Below are 19,136 nucleotides of genomic sequence, written 5' to 3' on the forward strand. Positions count from 1 at the left end.
ATTATTGATATGGTTGGGTTTAAGTCTTGCTATTCATTTTTATTTGTCCCTCCCATCTATTTTTTCTTGTACCATTTCTCCTTTCCTACCTACTTTAAAATATATATATATTTATTTATTTATTTTGGTTGCACCGGCTCTTAGTTGCAGCACGTGGGCTTATAGTTGAAGCATGCAGACTTCTTAGGTGCGGCATGCAGAATTCTTTGTTGCAGCATGTGAACTCTTAGTTGCAGCACACATGCGGGATCTAGTTCCCCTACCAGGGATCGAACCCAGGCCCCCTGTATTGGGAGCGTGGGGTCTTACCCACTGGACCACCAGGGAATTCCCTCCTTTCCTATCTACTTTTGAGTGAATCAACAAAAGTTTTAATGCTGCTTAATTCCTTTATTAGTTATTTAACTATACCTCTTATTTTTAGTGGCTGCTCTCAAGGTTATCAAACCTCATGACAGTCAATTTGCACTGAACTCCACTTTTGTGCCATTGTTTTAATATATTTTATACACACATATATAATAAATCCCACAATACAAAATGTTTTTTGCCATTAAGTGGTTAGCTGTCTTTCAAAATTATTAAAAGAGGGCTTCTCTGGTGGTGCAGTGGTTGAGAGTCCGCCTGCTGATGCAGGGGTGCAGGTTCGTGCCCCGGTACGGGAGGATCCCACGTGCCGCGGAGCGGCTGGGCCCGTGAGCCGTGGCCGCTGGGCCTGCGCGTCCGGAGCCTGTGCTCCACAATGGGAGAGGCCGCAGTGGTGAGAGGCCCGCATACCACAAAAAATTTTTAAAAAATTATTAAAAGAAAAGATAGTCTTTTATATTTACTGAAATATTTACCATTTCCAATGCACTTACTTTCTTCCTGAATGTTTGAATTTCTATCTAGTATTTTATCATTTCAACCTGCAGAACTTTCTTTAGCATTTCCTGTGATGCAAGTCTGTTTGTGGTAAGTGAAAAGTCTTTCTTATATCTTATATTTTTTAGTGATATTTTAACTAGACACAGAATTCTGGGTTGACAGGTTTATTTGTTTGTTTCTCTTTTTTCTCCAGCATTTTAAAGATATGATTCCATTGTCACCTGAATTCCATTGCTTGTGATGCAAAGTTGGCTGTCACTGGTACCACTGTACCCCTGTATGTAATGTATTTTTTTGCTCCAGTTGTTTAAAAATTTTTTTCTCTATCTTTGTTTTTCAGCAGTTTGGCTATAATATGGCCTGTTATTCATCCTGCTTGGGGTTTGCTGAGTTCCTTGGATCTGTGAGTTGGTATTCTTTAATAAAACTGGGGAAAATTCAGCCAAAAAGTAGAAACAATTCCGATATCCATCAATTGATGAATGGGTAAATAAAATTTGCCATATACATACAATGAAATTATTTGGCAATAAAAATGAATGGAGCACTGATAACATACTACAACATGGATGAGCCTTGAAAACATGTAAGTGAAGGAAGGCAGTCCAAAGACAACATATGTGTTATTCTATTGATATGAATGTCTGGATAAGCAAATCTGTAGGGACAGAAAGTAGATCTGTGGTTATCTAGGGCTCATGGGGATAGGGGATGACAATGAAAGTGTGTGAGGTTTCTTTTTGGGGTGCTGAAATGGATTGTGCAAATGGCTGCATAACTCTGAATATGCTAGAAGCCACTGAATTGTATATCTTAAATGGTTGAATTTTATGGTATGAGAATAATATGTCAATAAAGGTGTTACAAAAAAGAAAAAAACAGAATCCAGGTCTCTAACTCGCAATTCTTGATTTTTTTATACTATGCTTACTATTTCACAATTTCTTTTTATTTATATTTATATGGTTTAAAATTTTATTTATTTAAATAAATTAAACAATTTTTACTTGCTCTATGTTTTTTCTTGGGTGCTTTTAATGAACATGATCAAAGTAATAACATAAAGATATATAGAGATGCACTTGGATTTTAAAATAACTGAATTCCTATAATTAAGTAAAATGAAGTCATCAAAATAGTAGTTTCCTTAAAACAAGGCCTTATAGCCATTGACTGTTCAACATCTATCATCTCATGTGATAATAAAAAAAGTCATGTAATTCTTTCACAACTCTGAGGTAGTCAGGGAAGGTGGTATTATCCCCACTTTTCAGACCAGGAAACTGAGGCTCAAAGAATAACACATATATTCTTAGCCCAAAGTAACACACATAGTTCACTTACCCAGGAATTTTAACTGTAAATCTCTCATTCTTTTACATTATGCCAAAGGAACCAACTCTCTCTCTCTTCTACTTTTTCTAACTCATTTTTTTTTGTGTGTAAAATTTTTCTCCTTTTTCACTGACATGTTAAATACCAGGGGTCAAAAGTAGAGTCAAGAGGAAGTAGAAATATAATCACTTTTTAAAACTCTATTTCTGAGGAAATTGAGAATTGGGAGCACTATCCATTAGGGGCAAATTTATAGCACTGTTTTCTCCAAATAATTCTATTGTTATTTCCATTTAGATAAATCAACTTATGAGCAAAGAATAAATTTTACTATCTACTATATAAAATCTAATTGCGTTTGTTGGAAATGCATATGAATTAAAAGTCTCTGATGTGCTCTGTTCAGTTTATCGGGTCAGTAACTACTTTACTCCATACAGTTTTCTGTATTAAGGGTTTTGGTCTAATCTAAAAAATATTATGTACTTATTCATTAGTATGGACTGATAAAGTCTAAAGTATTATGTTACATATAACAGCCAATTTTAATGATCTATAAACATATTCCCTTGAAAGAAAAGTCACCAAAAGGGTGTAAGGTAAATTGATCTTGCCTTGAAAATTTGATTTATCTCCAATCAAAGACAAGGAGTATTTTTGGAAAGATTTCTATTTCTGGCAAATGATTTAAGGTACATCTCTATAGGTCTGTGATCCTCATAGCAGTTCCCACATTTATATCTCTACTCTAAGGCAGAGTGAGATAAATAACTATTACCTGAATTTCAGGAAATAAAAAACTAAGAAGGATTAAGAGGCACATATATTAAGTTTTTTATTCAAACCTTAAGTTTTAGAAACTGGGAGTTAGAAGACATGAGTGTTAGTTTTGATTCTGACACTTGCTTATCTGTATGATTTTGAGTAAGTCATTTTACCTCTAATCATTTTTTTCATCATCTTTATAATGAGGGTGAAAATACTTTTTTTTGGCCTCTTACTCCCCAAGCTTACTTTGAGGGTCAAATGACATAACATCTATAAAACTATAAAGCCCTATGCAAATATATATTAACAGATGCATACATGTATGTATGTATGTATATGTGTACACGTTTGAGTGTATGTATGACTAATCTTTGATGGTCTAATTCACAAGCTACTCCACAAATATTTTAAGACACTGTTGAGTCAAAGATGAAGTCATAGTCTCTGACTTCTAGAAATTTCCAGTTGAGAGGGGAGACATACATTAAAAATAAATAATTATATAATAAAGGAATAAATAAGATAATAGAGGTATATATATCAAATTCTACTGGAGCCCACCAAAAAGGGAAACTATCCTACCTGAGGGAAAGGGACAGATGTCAGTCAGAGAGGAGGTAAGAACTGGGCTTAAAGGAACAGGTCCAATTGCTAGAATTTTATACAGATACATGGACCTCACAATAGAACACAAAGAGCCACGAGATCTATGTTACAATTGGCTCTGCCTTCAATAGTTAAAACTAGTACCTGACCTCTTTAGATCTCTCTTACCACAAGTCTAAATGAAAGGTTTCAATAAGATGAACTCATAAGTCCTTCCAGCTCTAAAATTATATGATTCTATGAGTCAAACTCAGATCACTGTACAAATACCAAGAAAGAGAATTCAGGAGGGTAATAAAATTGCCAGAACTATTAAAAAAGGAGTTTTTCTTGGGTGGACTTGGAGGGTATCTGTTTAATGAAATAAGTCAGACAGAGAAAGACAAATACTGTATACCACTTATATGCAGAATCTAAAAAATAAAACTAGTGAATATAATAAAAAAGAAAGAGACTTACAGATAAGGGGAAAAAACTAGTGGGGAGAGGGAAGTGGAGAGGGGCAAGATAGGGCTGGGGGGACTAAGAGGTACAAACTACTATGTATAAAATAATTAAGCTACAAGGATATATTATATAACACAGGAATTATAGCCAATATTTTATAATAACTATAAATGGAGTATAACCTTTAAAAATTGTGTATTGCTACAGTGTACACCTGAAACTTACATAATATTTAAGAAAGCCCGCGTGCAGCAATGAAGACCCAACACAGCCAAAAATAAAGAAATTAAATAAAGAAATTAAAAAAAAAAAAGGATCAAAACCCTAAATATACACAACTGAATTAGCTCCAGGAATGGTACTAAAGTAAAGCAACTATACTTCAATTTTTAAAAAAAATTTTTTGGCTGCGGCATGCGGGAACTTACTTCCCCAACCAGGGATTGAACCCACGCCCCCTGTAACGGAAGTGTAGAGTCTTAACCACTGGACCACCAGGTAAGTCCCACATACCTCAATTTTTTTAAAAAAGAAGTTCTTCCATTAACTACTTTTTTCCTGGAATTTAAAAGTCTGAGAATGATATCTATCCCTACCTAGAATAAGCTCTAGCACAGTGAAGAGTGGTGACTGGAATGATATCAAGAAGCTGAGAACCAAACAATGCAGGTGGATAGCAAGAAGTGAAGCATTCAGTTCAGCAAAGATGTTGCTTAGACCAGAAAGAAAATAGTCAGTACATAGTAAGTCATACTGTTTATATTCCTATTTACCAAGAAAAGCTTGGAATAAAACTATAACCAGATATTAAAATGTATACTTCCATAAAATGAGGTAGCTGTTGTTTGAAGTTTTGCCTTGTTAGACCACATCTTTAAAAACTATTTTTCTAAAAAGTTCAGTTTAGGAATTCATAAAGAAAAGGATCAGGGACTTCCCTGTTGGCACAGTGGTTAAGAATCCACCTGCCAATGCAGGGTACATAGGCTCGAGCCCTGGTCAGGGAAGATCCCACATGCCGTGGAGCAACTAAGCCCGTGCACCACAACTACTGAGCCTGTGCTCTAGAGCCCACACACAACTACTGAACCCGCGTGCCACAACTACTGAAGCCCACACACCTAGAGACCGTGCTCCGTAATGAGAGAAGCCACCGCAATGAGAAGCCTGTGCACCGCAACTAAGAGTAGCCCCCGCTCGTCACAACTAGAGAAAGCCCGCGCGCAGCAATGAAGACCCAACACAGCCAAAAATAAAGAAATTAAATAAAGAAATTTTTTTAAAAAAGGATCAAAACCCTAAATATACACAACTGAATTAGCTCCAGGGATGGTACTAAAGTGGGTAGTCAGGTAATTTAGTTCACTAGACATTTATTAAACTATGTTTAACAGTGCTAGTTGTTGTAAAACACATAATCTCAGTACTCAGGGGGTTCACTGACTTAATATTAAGACTTTAAGGAAGAAAGAACAGTAACTCTTACCCATCAATTATATTTTCAGGTGGGTGTTTTTCATCACTTGATGTAGCTAAAATCACTTCAGTCCCTTCAGAGCTCAAACAAACATCAATGTTTCTCATCTTAAAGTATTTAACCTGCAAGGAAAACAAAACAAAACAACAAAAGCAACCTTTTTATTCTCTGAATTTTATCTTGAGCAAAGGAAAAGAGAGAAAGCCTGTTGCCTAGCACAAAGCTTACCAACCAAATTATTCAACAAGTGGGAGGGACTCTTAACATATTTACTTAGGTAAACTTCTGACCTCTCCCAGGGATAATCTGTGAGATATGAGTATTTGCACTCCTCTACTCCACAAAAGAAGTCCCTGACACCAACATAATTTTTCTGTTTCTAAAATTAAAACCCTCAACAATTATATGGAAACAGTTAATACGCTAGAGTGACATGACTTAGTAGGTAAGTTTTTAAAAAGTGTTTATACAGTTATAATTCAGAAATTTTAAAAAATGAAGAGTATAAAAACAGACGCTTTGTAACTATTTATCCATACACTAATCAATTGAAATAGCAAGCAATATTATTTAAATCTTAAAAAATACTTTATGATCGGTATATTTTTTTGAGCAGAAATGTGAAATGAGAGAAGATAACTTTTCACTTATTTTTAAAGTCTAAATCAGTCACTTGGTTCATGAACTTAAACACATTTCTGTTGGAGAGTAATATTTTAAGTCTGATAAAAAGCATATGAAAAGATATTGTTGAGCTCTACTATGAACCCTGGAGGGTAAGACACAAGGAAGACCATAGAAGATTACATCAGAACTCACCCTTCTCCTTGATCTACTGGTGATAAGGCACAAACCAAAATATAGATGCAAAGTGATGGGGAAAGCTGTATCTATAAAGAATTAAAAGATGAAGAGTGTTTGGAAAAGGAAGAAAGGCTTCTAATACACCTCATAGCCTAGCCCCAGTCTAACTTAAAAAAAAAAAAACTATTTCAAATAAACAAACAAGGTAGAGCGAATATTACACTTACTAAACAGCTGTGTACTGACTTCCCAGATTTGATGTTAACATTTTTCCATAGGTACTTTTTTTTTTTAAGAAATAAGTAGCCCCTTACTGTCCTTATTCTCTTCCTTGCCCAGTGGTAACAGCTATTCTGAAATTGGTGAATAAACTTCCTATATTTTTATTTATTTATTTATTGGCCAAGTCACGCAGCATGTGGGATTTTAGTTCCCCAACCAGGGATTGAACCCACCCACTGCAGCGGAAGTGCAGAGTCTTAACCACTGGACAGCCAGGGAAGTCCCTGACTATAGTTTTATACTTTTACCATATATGTATCAATATGTACTGTTCTTTTAAAACTTAGATGTTTTCACAGTATATATACCCCTTGCTACTTGCTTTTTTCATTCAATATTATGTTTTCAAGATTTTACTATGTTGATACATGTAAATCTACTTTATTCATTTTAACTGCTGTAAGGTATTTCTCCATTTCTCTAATGATGGATATTTAGGTCTGTTTCCAATTTTTTGCTATTATAAACAAATTTGCAATGCACATCCTTGTGCATGTATCCATTGGCAAATGTGGGAGATCTTTATAATAAAGAGTATCTTTCTTTGTAGAAGTAGAATTGTAAAAATTTAGAATCAATGTATCTCCAAGTCAATAATTGATCTATTTGATCTCTAAATTATAACAATTTAAATTACCATTAGCAGTGTATGAAACTTTCTGCTCCCTCATATTCTCACCAACTTGGTATTGTTAGACATTTTAGCTTTAGTCAATCTCATTGGTGTGAAATGGTATCGCAATAAGGTTTTGGTTTTTTTTTTTAAATAAATTTATTTATTTATTTTTGGCTGTGTTGGGTCTTCATTGCTGCATGCGGGCTTTCTCTAGTCACGGCAAGTGGGGGCTACTCTTCATTGTGGTGCGTGGGCTTCTCATTGCGGTGGCTTCTCTTGTTGTGGAGCACAAGCTCTAGGCACACGGGCTTCAGTAGTTGCAGCACGTGGGCTCAGTAGTTGTAGCTTGTGGGCTCTAGAGTGCAGGCTCAGTAGTTGTAGTGCATGGGCTTAGTTGCTCCACAGCATGTGAGATCTTCCTGGACCAGGGATCAAACCCATGTCCCCTGCATTGGCAGGCGGATTCTTAAACACTGTGCCACCAGGGAAGTCCTCAATAAGGTTTTAATTTGTATTTCCAGGATTACTAGTGAGGCTGAATACCTTTTCATGTTTATGGGCTATTCAGGCCTCTTCTCTTATTTGCTTTTTCTTATCCTTTGCTCATTTTCTATTGGGTTGCTTTTTCTCCTTCTGTCCTTTTCTTTTTGATTTGTAGAAAAATTTAAAACAAAATAACCTATATACAAGTCCTTTGTTATAGCATTACAAATATCTTCTATTCTATAGCTTGATTTTTCTTTTTAACTTTGTTTTTTTGTGCAAGAGCTCCTCCCCCACCATACACACTTTCTTTTTTGTTTTTGAACTATAACACACATAGAGAAAAGAACACAAATCATAAGTATATGGTACATATACTTATGATTTATAGATTTTCACAAAGTAAACACACCCAGGTAACTACCACCCAAGTAAAGAGACAGAACATCACCAGCATTTGAGACAAGCCCTTCTTATGACCCCTCCTAGTCACTACCCCTCTCTCCTTCCCAAAGGTAGCATGGTTCTTATTTCTAATCTACAGATTAATTTCACCTGAAGTTCATGTACATGGAAATAATACAGTTTGTACTCTTTTGTATCTGGCTTCTTTCACTCATCATTATGTGTTTGAGATTTATCCATGTTGTTATGTATAGCAGAGTTGAAGTGCAACTAAGTAACCCAGGCCCCACCCATCTCAACTCTTAATCAGATCAAGGAAATCAACCCCTAAGTGGAGTTTCACAGGAAACTGGGTGTGAGCTAAAAAGCAAAGAAAGATTTCTATGGTCTTGGGTACTTAGATCCCAAAGCCCTGATGAAGGAAGGAACTGATCTCACTCTCAAATATGTGAAATCAGAGGTAAACTGAAACAATTTAAATAAAACTACAACTCATTACAATCCCAGCATAACCCCTAGTTGGACTGAAATGATCTGCCCCTTATCCTAGCTAACAGACAAAGAAAATCGTGTGTTCTCTCTGGGAAAAAAACATTATCTACTTCAGTGTCTACCATTCTTTTAAACACAATGTCGAACATGCAAAGTCATCTGAATAGCACAAGGAATTATAGCCATTATCTTTTAATAACTTTTAGTGGAGTATAATCTGTAAAAATACTGAATCACTATACTGTACACCTGAAATTAAGATAATATTGTAGAGAAACTATAGTTCAATAAAAAATTTAAATATAAAAACTTTTTAAAAATTAAAAACTTAAAAAAAAGTCATTTGAAGCAGATCTACAGATGACCCAGGTGCGGGAATTATAAATTGATTAAAGAATTCAGTGAAAAGATGGACAAAATGGGTGAACAGAAAGGGAATTTTAGCAGAGAAATGGAAACTATAAAAAAGAACACAGTAGAAATTCTAGAACGGAAAAATACCATATCTGAAATAAAGAATTCATTAGATGGGTTTAACATCAGATTGGACACAGCACAAGAAAAGGTCAGTGAATTTAAAGATAGGTCAATAGAAATAATCCAAAATGAAACAGAGGGAAAAAAATGAAAATAACAGAGCATCATATACCTGTGAAACAATATCAAACTAATCTGAAATACATGTAACTAGAATCCCAGAAGGAGAGGAGAAAGAGAATAATATAGAAGAATAATTTAAGGAGATATGGCTGAAAATTTTCCAAAATCTATGAAAGACATAAACCGACAGATCCAAGAAGTTCAGTGAACCATAAGTTGCATAAGTACAAAGAAGATCCCACCCAGGCACACCTTAGTCAATTGTTGAAAATTAAAGAAAAAAGTTAAAAGCAGTCAAGCAAAAAACACCTTATATGCAGAAAAACAACAAGAAGAATCAAAACTGACTTATCATTAACAGTGGAAGCCAAAAGAAAATGGAATGATGTCCTTGACATGCTGAAAGAAAAAATATAGAATCCTATACCCAGCAAAAATACCCTTAAAAAGTGAAGGCAGGGACTTCCCTGGTGGCGAAGTGGTTAAGAATCTGCCTGCCAATACAGGGGACATGGGTTTGATCCCTGGTCCAGGAAGATCCCATGTCCATGGAGCAACTAAGGCCGTGTGCCACAACTACTAAGGCTGCGCTCTAGAGCCCATGAGCTACAACTAATGAAGCCCACATGCCCTAGAGTCCGCGAGCTGCAACTACTGAAGCCCGTGCACTCTAGGGCCTGCCTGCCACAACTACTGAGCCCGTGCGCCTACAGCCCATGCTCTGCAACAAGAGAAGCCACTGCAATGAGAAGCCCGTGCACTGCAACAAAGAGTAGCCCTTGCTTGCCGTAACTAGTGAAAGCCCGCATGCAGCAACGAAGACCCAACACGGCCAAAAAAAAAGATGAAGGCAAAATAAAGACAAACAAAAACTGAAAGTATTTGTTACCAGTAGACCCATAGTACAAAAAATATTAAATGAAGTACTTTAGGCTGGAGGGATATGATTACAAGCTGAATCCTGGATCTGTGGGAAGGAATGAAGAGCACTGGAGATGGCAAATATATTGCTAACATAAAAGAATATTCTTAAAATTTATTTAAGAGGCTACTGAGTAGGGGACTTCCCTGGCAGTCCAGTGGTTAAAACTCTGCACTTCCACTGCAGGAGGCACAGGTTTGATCCCTGGCCAGGGAACTAAGACCCCACATGCTGCGTGGTGTGGCCAGAAGAAAAAAAAAAAAAAAAGACTACTGACTAAAGTGAAAACAATATCAATGAATGGTAGAAATTTAATAGATGTAGAAGTAATAAATATAATAACACAAAAGGCAATAAAAAAGTAAATGACACTGTGTTTTCTGTGAAGTACTTTTGCAAAGTTCTTATGTTGAACATGAAGTGATATGCTATTAATTCAAAGTAGAGTAAGATAGTAAGGATGGGGCGGAGTCAAGATGGCATACTAGGAGGTTACGGAATTCGCATCTCCTCACATCTAGGGCACTTACGAGGCACCAGCGAGGGACCGTGGACACCTAAGGGGATGGGAAGAACCCCCAGCGACTGGCTTGCGGGATCTTGGTCCCCAGGCCAGAGGTCAGGCCCATGCTCCTGTGGTGGGAGCTCTGAGTCCAAACTGCTAGACTAACAGAGAACCTCAGACCCCAGGGAATATCAATCGTAGTGAGGCCTCCCGGAGGTCCTCATCTCAGCACCAAGACCCAGCTCTACCCAACTGCCTGCAAACTCCAGTGCTGGATGCCTCAGGCCAAACAACCAGTAAGACAGGAATACAGCACCACCCATCAAGAGAACAAAAAAAATGAAATGACAAATAAATACATTACAGATGAAGAAGCAAGGTAAAAACCTACAAGACCAAATAAATGAAGACAAAATAGGCAACCTACCTGAAAATGAATTCAGAGTGATGATAGTAAAGATGATCCAAAATCTCAGAAACACAATGGAGAAAATACAAGATACATTTAACAAGGATCTAGAAGAAGTAAAGAGCAAACAAACAGTAATGAAAAACACAATTACTGAAATTAAAAATACTCAAGAAGGAATGAGTAAGAGAATAACTGAGTCAGAAGAACAGATAAGTGAGCTGGAAGATAAAATGGTGGAAATAACTGCCAGGGAGCACAAAAAAGAAAAAAGAATGAAAAGAATTGAGGAGAGTCTCAGAGATCTCTGGGACAACATTAAATTCACAAACATTCGAAATATAGGGATCCCAGAAGAAGAAGAGAAAAAGAAAGGTTCTGAGAAAATATTTGAAGAGATTACAGTCGAAAACTTCCCAAACATGGGAAAAGAAACAGTCACCCAAGTCCAGGAAGCATAGAGAGTCCCATATAAGATAAACCCAAAGAGAAACATGCTGAAACACATACTAATCAAACTATCAAAAATTAAATACAGGGCTTCCCTGGTGGTGCAGTGGTTGAGAGTTCGCCTGCCGATGCGGGAGACATGGGTTCGTGCCCTGGTCCGGGAGGATCCCACATGCCGCGGAGCGGCTGGGCCCGTGAGCCATGGCTGCTGAGCATGCGCGTCTGGAGCCTGTGCTCCGCAACGGGAGAGGCCACAACAGTGAGAGGCCCGCGTACCGCAAAAAAATAATAATAATAAAAAATAAAAATAAAATAAAGACTGTTACAAGAGATAAGGACACTACATAATGATCAAGGGATCAATCCAAGAAGAAAACATAACAATTATAAATATTTATGCACCCAATATAGGAGCACCTCAATACATAAGGCAAATGCTAACAGCCATAAAAGGGGAAATTGACAGTAACACAATAATAGTAGGGGACTTCAACACCCCACTTTCACCAATGGACAGATCATCCAAAATGAAAATAAATAAGCAAACACAAGCTTTAGATAACACATTAAACAAGATGGACTTAACTGATACTTATAGGACATTCCAACCAAAACCAACAGAATACACTTTCTTCTCAAGTGCTCATGGAACATTCTCCAGGGTAGATCATATCTTGGGTCACAAATCAAGCCTTGGGTCACAAATCAAATCATGGAACATTCTCCAGGGTAGACCATATCTTGGGTCACAAATCAAGCCTTGGTAAATTTAACAAAATTGAAATCGTATCAAGTATCTTTTCTGACGACAACACTCGCTCTGATACTAAATAATAATTACAGGAAAAAAACTAAAAAAATACAAACACATGGAGGCTAAACAATACATTACTAAATAACCAAGAGATCACTGAAGAAATCAAAGAAGAAATAAAAAAATACCTAGAAACAAATGACAATTAAAACACGACGACCCAAAACCTATGGGATGCAGCAAAAGCAGTTCTAAGTGGGAAGTTTACAGCAACACAATCTTACCTTAAGAAACAAGAAACATCTCAAACAAACAACCTAACCTTACACCTAAAGCAATTAGAAAAAGAAGAACAAAAACCCCCCAAAGTTGGCAGAAGGAAAGAAATAATAAAGATCAAAAACAAATGAAAAAGAAATGAAGGAAACAATAGCAAAGATCCATAAAACTAAAAGCTGGTTCTTTAAGAAGATAAACAAAATTGATAAACCATTAGCCAGACTCATCAAGAAAAAAAGGGAGAAGACTGAAATCAACAGAACTAGAAATGAAAAAGGAGAAGTAACCACTGACACTGCAGAAATACAAAGGATCATGAGAGATTACTACAAGCAACCATATGCCAATAAAATGGACAACCTGGAAGAAATGGACAAATTCTTAGAAATGCACAAACTTCTGAGACTGAACCAGGAAGAAATAGAAAATATAAACAGACCAATCACAAGCACTGAAATTGAACCTGTGATTAAAAATCTTCCAACAAACAAAAGCCCAGGACCAGACGGCTTCACAAGCAAATTCTATCAAACACTTAGAGAAAAGCTAACACCTGTTCTTCTCAAACTCTTCCAAAATATAGCAGAGGGAGGAACACTCCCAAACCCATTCTATGAGGTCACTATCACCCTGATACCAAAACCAGACAAAGATGTCACAAAAAAAGAAAACTACAGGCCAATATCACTGATAAACATAGATGCAAAAATCCTCAACAAAATACTAGCAAACAGAATCCAACAGCACATTAAAAGGATCACACACCATGATCAAGTGGGATTTATCCCAGGAATGCAAGGATTCTTCAATATACACAAATCAATCAATGTGATACACCATGTTAACAAACTGAAGGATAAAAACCATATGATAATCTCAATAGATGCAGAAAAAGCGTTTGACAAAACTCAATACCCATTTACGATAAAAACTCTCCAGAAAGTAGGCACAGAGGGAACCTACCTCAACACAATGAAGGCCATATATGACAAACCCACAGCCAACATTGTTCTCAAAGGTGAAAAACTGAAACCATTTCCACTAAGATCAGGCGCAAGACAAGGTTGCCCACTCTCATCACTATTATTCAACATAGTTTAGGAAGTTTTAGCCACAGCAACCAAAGAAAAAAAAAAATAAAAGGAATCCAAATCAGAAAAGAAGTAAAACTGTCACTGTTTGCAGATGACATGATACTATACATAGAGAATCCTAAAGATGCTACCAGAAAACTACTAGAGCTAATCAATGAATTTGGTAGAGTAGCAGGATACAAAATTAATGCACAAAAATCTCTTGCATTCCTATACACTAACAATGAAAAATCTGAAAGAGAAATTAAGGAAACACTCCCAATTACCACTGCAACAAAAAGAATAAAATACCTAGGAATAAACCTACCTAAGGAGACAAAAGACCTCTATGCAGAAAACTGTAAGACACTAATGAAAGAAATTAAAGATGATACAAACAGATGGAGACATACACTATGTCCTTGGATTGGAAGAATCAACATTGTAAAAATGACTATACTACCCAAAGCAATCTACAGATTCAATGCAATCCCTATCAAACTACGAATGGCATTTTCCACAGAACTAGAACAAAAAGTTGCACAATTTGTATGGAAACACAAAAGACCCCGAATAGCCAAAACAATCTTGAGAACGAAAAACCGAGCTGGAGGAATCAGATTTCCGGACTTCAGACTACACTACAAAGCTACAGTAATCAAGACAGAATGGTACTGGCACAAAAAAGAAATATAGATCAGTGGAACAGGATAGAAAGCCCAGAGATAAACCCACACACATATGGTCACTTTATCTTTGATAAAGGAGGCAAGAGTATAACAATGGAGAAAAGACAGCCTCTTCAATAAGTGGTGCTGGGAAAACTACAGCTACATGTAAAAGAATGAAATTAGAACACTTCCTAACACCACACACAAAAATAAAGTCAAAATGGATTAAAGACCTAAGTGTAAGGGCAGACACTATAAAACTCTTAGAGGAAAACATAGGAAGAACACTCTATGACATAAGTCACAGCAAGATCCTTTTTGACCCACCTCCTAGAGAAATGGAAATAAAAACAAAAATAAACAAATGGGACCTAATGAAACTTCAAAGCTTTTGCACAGCAAAGGAAACCATAAACAAGACCAAAAGACAACCCTCAGAATGGGAGAAAATATTTGCAAATGAAGCGACTGACAAAGGATTAATCTCCAAAATATGCAAGCAGCTCATGCAGCTCAATATCAAAAAAACAAACAACCCAATCCAGAAATGGGTGGAAGACCTAAATAGACATTTCTCCAAAGAAGATTGCCAATAAACACATGAAAGAATGCTCAACATCACTAATCATTAGAGAAATGCAGATCAAAACTACAATGAGGCATCACCTCACACCGGTCAGAATGGTCATCATCAAAAAATCTACAAACAATAAATGCTGGAGAGGGTGTGGAGAAAAAAGGAACCCTCTTGCACTGTTGGTGGGAATGTAAATTGATACAGCCACTAGGGAGAACAGTATGGAGGTTACTTAAAAAACTAAAAATAGAACTACTATATGACCCAGCAATCCCACTACTGGGCATATACCCTGAGAAAACCATAATTCAAAGAGTCATGTACCACAATGTTCACTGCAGCACTATTTACAATAGCCAGGACACGGAAGCAACCTAAGTGTCCATCGACAGATGAATGGATAAAGAAGATGTGGCACATATATACAATGGAATATTACTCAGCCATAAAAAGAAATGAAGCTGAGTTATTTGTAGTGAGGTGAATGGACCTAGAGTCTGTCATACAGTGAACTAAGTCAGAAAAACAAATACCGTATGCTAACACATATATATGGAATCTAAAAAATAAAAATGGTTCTGATGAACCTAGGGGCAGGACAGGAATTAAGACACAGACGTAGAGAATGCACTTGAGGACACAGGGAGGGGGAAGGGTAAGCTGGGACAAAGTGAGAGAGTGGCATGGACTTATATATACTACCAAATGTAAAATAGATAGCTAGTAGTAAGCAGCCGTATAGCACAGGGAGATCAGCTCAGTGCTCTGTGACCACCTAGAGTGGTGAGATAGGGAGGGTGGGAGGGAGACGCAAGAGGGAGGAGATATGGGGATATTTATATATGTATAGCTGATTCACTTTGTTATAAAGCAGAAACTAACACACCATTGTAAAGCAATTATACTCCAATAAAGATGTTAAAAACAAAAAGACAGTAAGGATACATGTTATAATCCTAGACTTAGGATAAAGCAACCACTAAAAAACATAGAGTTATAGGAAGGAGGCCAACAGAGAGGAAAAAATGGAATACCATAAAATACATGGTAAATTTGAAAGAAGGTAGAAAAGGAAGAAAAAACTAATTAAGTCAGTTAGGACAAATTGAAAATAAATAGCCAGAAGACAGATTTAAGCACAAACACACAGATTATTCCATTAAATGTTAGTAAACTAAACACTTTAAGACTGAAGAAAAAAAAAAAACTAAGTACTCTTTTCAAGAGACACACTCTAAATATAAAACTAAAAGGATAGAATAAGATAGAATAAATCTTAATATCTGGTAAGGTAAATTCCCCTACTTAATTTTCAAAAATTTTTTGTTTTATGCTTTATACTTGATTATTATAGTTTTGTTAAATTATATTAAAACATTTTCTGAGATGTTAATTATAATTCAATTCCATTATAGATTAATTGGGAGAGAAGTGACATGTTTATAATGAGTTTTCAAATCCATGGATCTGGAGTATCTTTTCATTAACTTAAGACTTCTTTTAAGTCCTTAAATTGTTTTACAGTTTTCTAGGAACATATCTTCGCCTCTTTCATTAGATTCACTCTTAGATACCTTATCATTTCCATTGTTACTATAAATGATCTTCAAAAAAATAACATTATTTTTTAAAAATCTTATTCTTTACAAGGAATATTTCTAACATTTCACCATTAAATGTGATGCTCAGTGAAGGTTTTGTTAGACACTGTTCATTGGGTTACAGAAATTCCCTTCTCTTTAGTTTGTTAGCTTTTATTTTTTAAGCACAAATGAACGTTGAATTTTATCAAATGCTCTTCTAACATTTACTAAGGTGATCACATAGATGTTTCTACAGGTTAATGTGATAAATTAAATCAAGATTTCTAATGTTATAGCATCCCCAGTTCTCAGCATAAACTCTATCTACACAGCCAAGGTGTACTGGTATTTTTATCCATAGTTGGATTCAGTTTGCTATTATTTTTAGAAATTTTGCAAATATATTTCTAAGTGAAATTGGCCTATAATTTTTTTTGTTGTTATTTAGTCTATGTCTGGATTTGGAATTTAGACTGTACTCTGAACATAAAGAAGCTGGAGAGCTTCCCTTATTTTTCTATTTGCTGGGTCATTGGATCCTATAAGCCTAGTAAAGTGTTCGTATGTAGATTTTTGACTATTTTCAATTCAGTAGTTCTTTTCAGGCTTTCTACACTTTCCTGAGTCAATTTTGAAATCTGTATTTTGAGAAAATTCTTTCTTCCTAGATTTTATATTTATTGGCACAAAGTGCATTTTCTATTGTAATTTTAAAATCTAGTATTGATAGTGTTAAAAGCTGTGGTAAGATTGGTCAAGTGTTAAAAGCAGTGGTTCAGAAAAAAGTATATATTCGAATATGCTTTTATTTTGCCTTTTTTCTTGCCAATCTTACTACAGCTTTTAATACTACTGATACCAGAGAACAGGTGTTATATGAACACTGTTAACATTTAGTTTGAAGACAAAAAAATACGGTGAATTCCTGGAAATGGAGGCTGATGTACTTGGATGTGAATTTTCAACAAAATTCTAAAATTACTAAATTTCATTATTATTAAAAGGATAGCTTTGAAAATCTAAACAAGATAGTAAAATTGGAAAGCAACAGTACCATTAATTCACAAGTTATACCAAACCTACATATTTCTTTTTGTTTGTTTGATAGAGTTACTACCTATTAGGGATATTCCTGAACATTTCAACAAAACTTCAGACAAAGCATCCCAAGACAGCCTGTGGATGAGATGAATAAATATGGGATGGGTGATAGGCAGTACTTTAGGTAGATATTTATAATTCTTGGAATGGTAATACTCAAAGAATGGTGATTAATGGAACAAAATGAACTGTGTAAGACCTCTACCCTTATCCCATTCAAGATTATTATTAATTAAGGAAGGAAAAAATATGTTTATCAGTTTTGCAGATGACACAAAGCTGTGATGTCAGCTAATATACTGGATGAAAGAATTAGCACACAAAAAATCTGAGCAAGCTAGAAAGATAGGTTGCAATGAATAAGATATTTAATATACTCAGACTTAAAAAATCAATCACACAAGGAACGGCCTAGATCAGGGATTGTCAAACTACTGCCTGTGAGCCAAATCTACCCTGACACCTGTTTTTGTATGGCCCATAAACTAAGAACGTTTTTTACATTTTAAAATGTTTTCAAAATCAAAATATTTTGTGGCACATGAACATTATATGAAATATGAAATTCACAGTTCAGTGTCCATGAATAGTTTTATTAGAAATGGCCACACTCATTCATTTATATATTGTCTATAGCTACTTTTGTGCTATAGTGACAGAGCAGAATAGCTGTGACAGACTATAAGGCTCATAAAACCTAAAATATTTATTATCTAGCCCATAAAAAATTTGCCAACCTTTCATCTATAACATGCAGAGGATTAGTTGATTGCAAAGTCACTATAAGGCAAGAGTGTACTATATCTGCCCCCAAAGGTAAAGGAATGTTATTTTAAATTACATTAATGTAGCTAAGAAGGAACTAAATTCTACCAAAATCTTTGAAAACCAACTAAGGGCCAGGCACTGTGCTAGTAATGCAAAGACACTACGTAGTAATCTTTGACTATGTAAACCTAAGACAAAGATGGTGACTTAAGAGTTGTTTTTGCCTTTAAGTTCAGAGTCAAGGAGAATGGACAAACATGAAACTAATAATTTGTTATGTGCAAACAGTGTGATCCACATCTAGAATACTGTGTTCAGTTCTAGGTAGTATAATTTAAGTAGGACATTATCAGGCTTGATATTGTTCAGAGAACAGAACGTTCATGATGATCTATAAACTATGTTACATGGAGGGAGTTGAAAGACTATCGTTTAAAGAAGAGATACTTTAGTGAGAGAAATATGACTACAAGTTTTAATATCACAAGTCTTCACAAATGGAAAAAGGATTTAACTGGACTCAACAAATACGAACTGTAAGCAGGAAGACATCATAGCTGTAAGAACTTTCCAGCAAAGTAAAGATTTTTAATCTTTTCCATCCCTGAAAGTGTCCAAGAAGAAGACTAGGTGATAACCTACGGAGGAAACCAGAGAAAGAACTCTTGCACTGGGGTTCTTTTAGCCTGAATGAAATTCTAGGAAAGGTAGATTAGGAACAGATAATGAAGAAACTTGAAAGCCAGGTAAAGATGGTAGGCTTTAGTCTGTAGTCCAGCAGTTCTCAATTGGACTGGGGGTGATTCAGCCCCCCAGGGGACATTTGTCAATGTCTAGAGCCAGTTTGGCTGTCATACTGGGG

General features: G+C 35.8%; 1 protein-coding gene across 12 annotated transcripts in view; it reads right to left on the reverse strand.

Moving 5' to 3' along the window:
• IFT25 (intraflagellar transport 25) overlaps positions 1-19,136 on the reverse strand; it is a 36,829-nt gene that overhangs the window by 15,790 nt on the left and 1,903 nt on the right. For 7 of the 12 annotated variants that reach the window (XM_079943709.1, XM_079943707.1, XM_079943716.1 and 4 more), the window contains one exon: positions 5,510-5,622. In XM_079943709.1, coding sequence (XP_079799835.1) covers positions 5,510-5,622 — 113 coding nt within the window. Of the gene's footprint in view, positions 1-5,509; positions 5,623-6,319; positions 6,391-19,136 lie in introns of all 12 variants that reach the window. The other 5 variants (XM_079943715.1, XM_079943713.1, XM_079943711.1 and 2 more) reach the window with 1 other exon arrangement.

This window comes from Stenella coeruleoalba, assembly GCF_951394435.1.
Source record: "Stenella coeruleoalba genome assembly, chromosome: 1".
Classification (NCBI taxonomy): domain Eukaryota; kingdom Metazoa; phylum Chordata; class Mammalia; order Artiodactyla; family Delphinidae; genus Stenella; species Stenella coeruleoalba.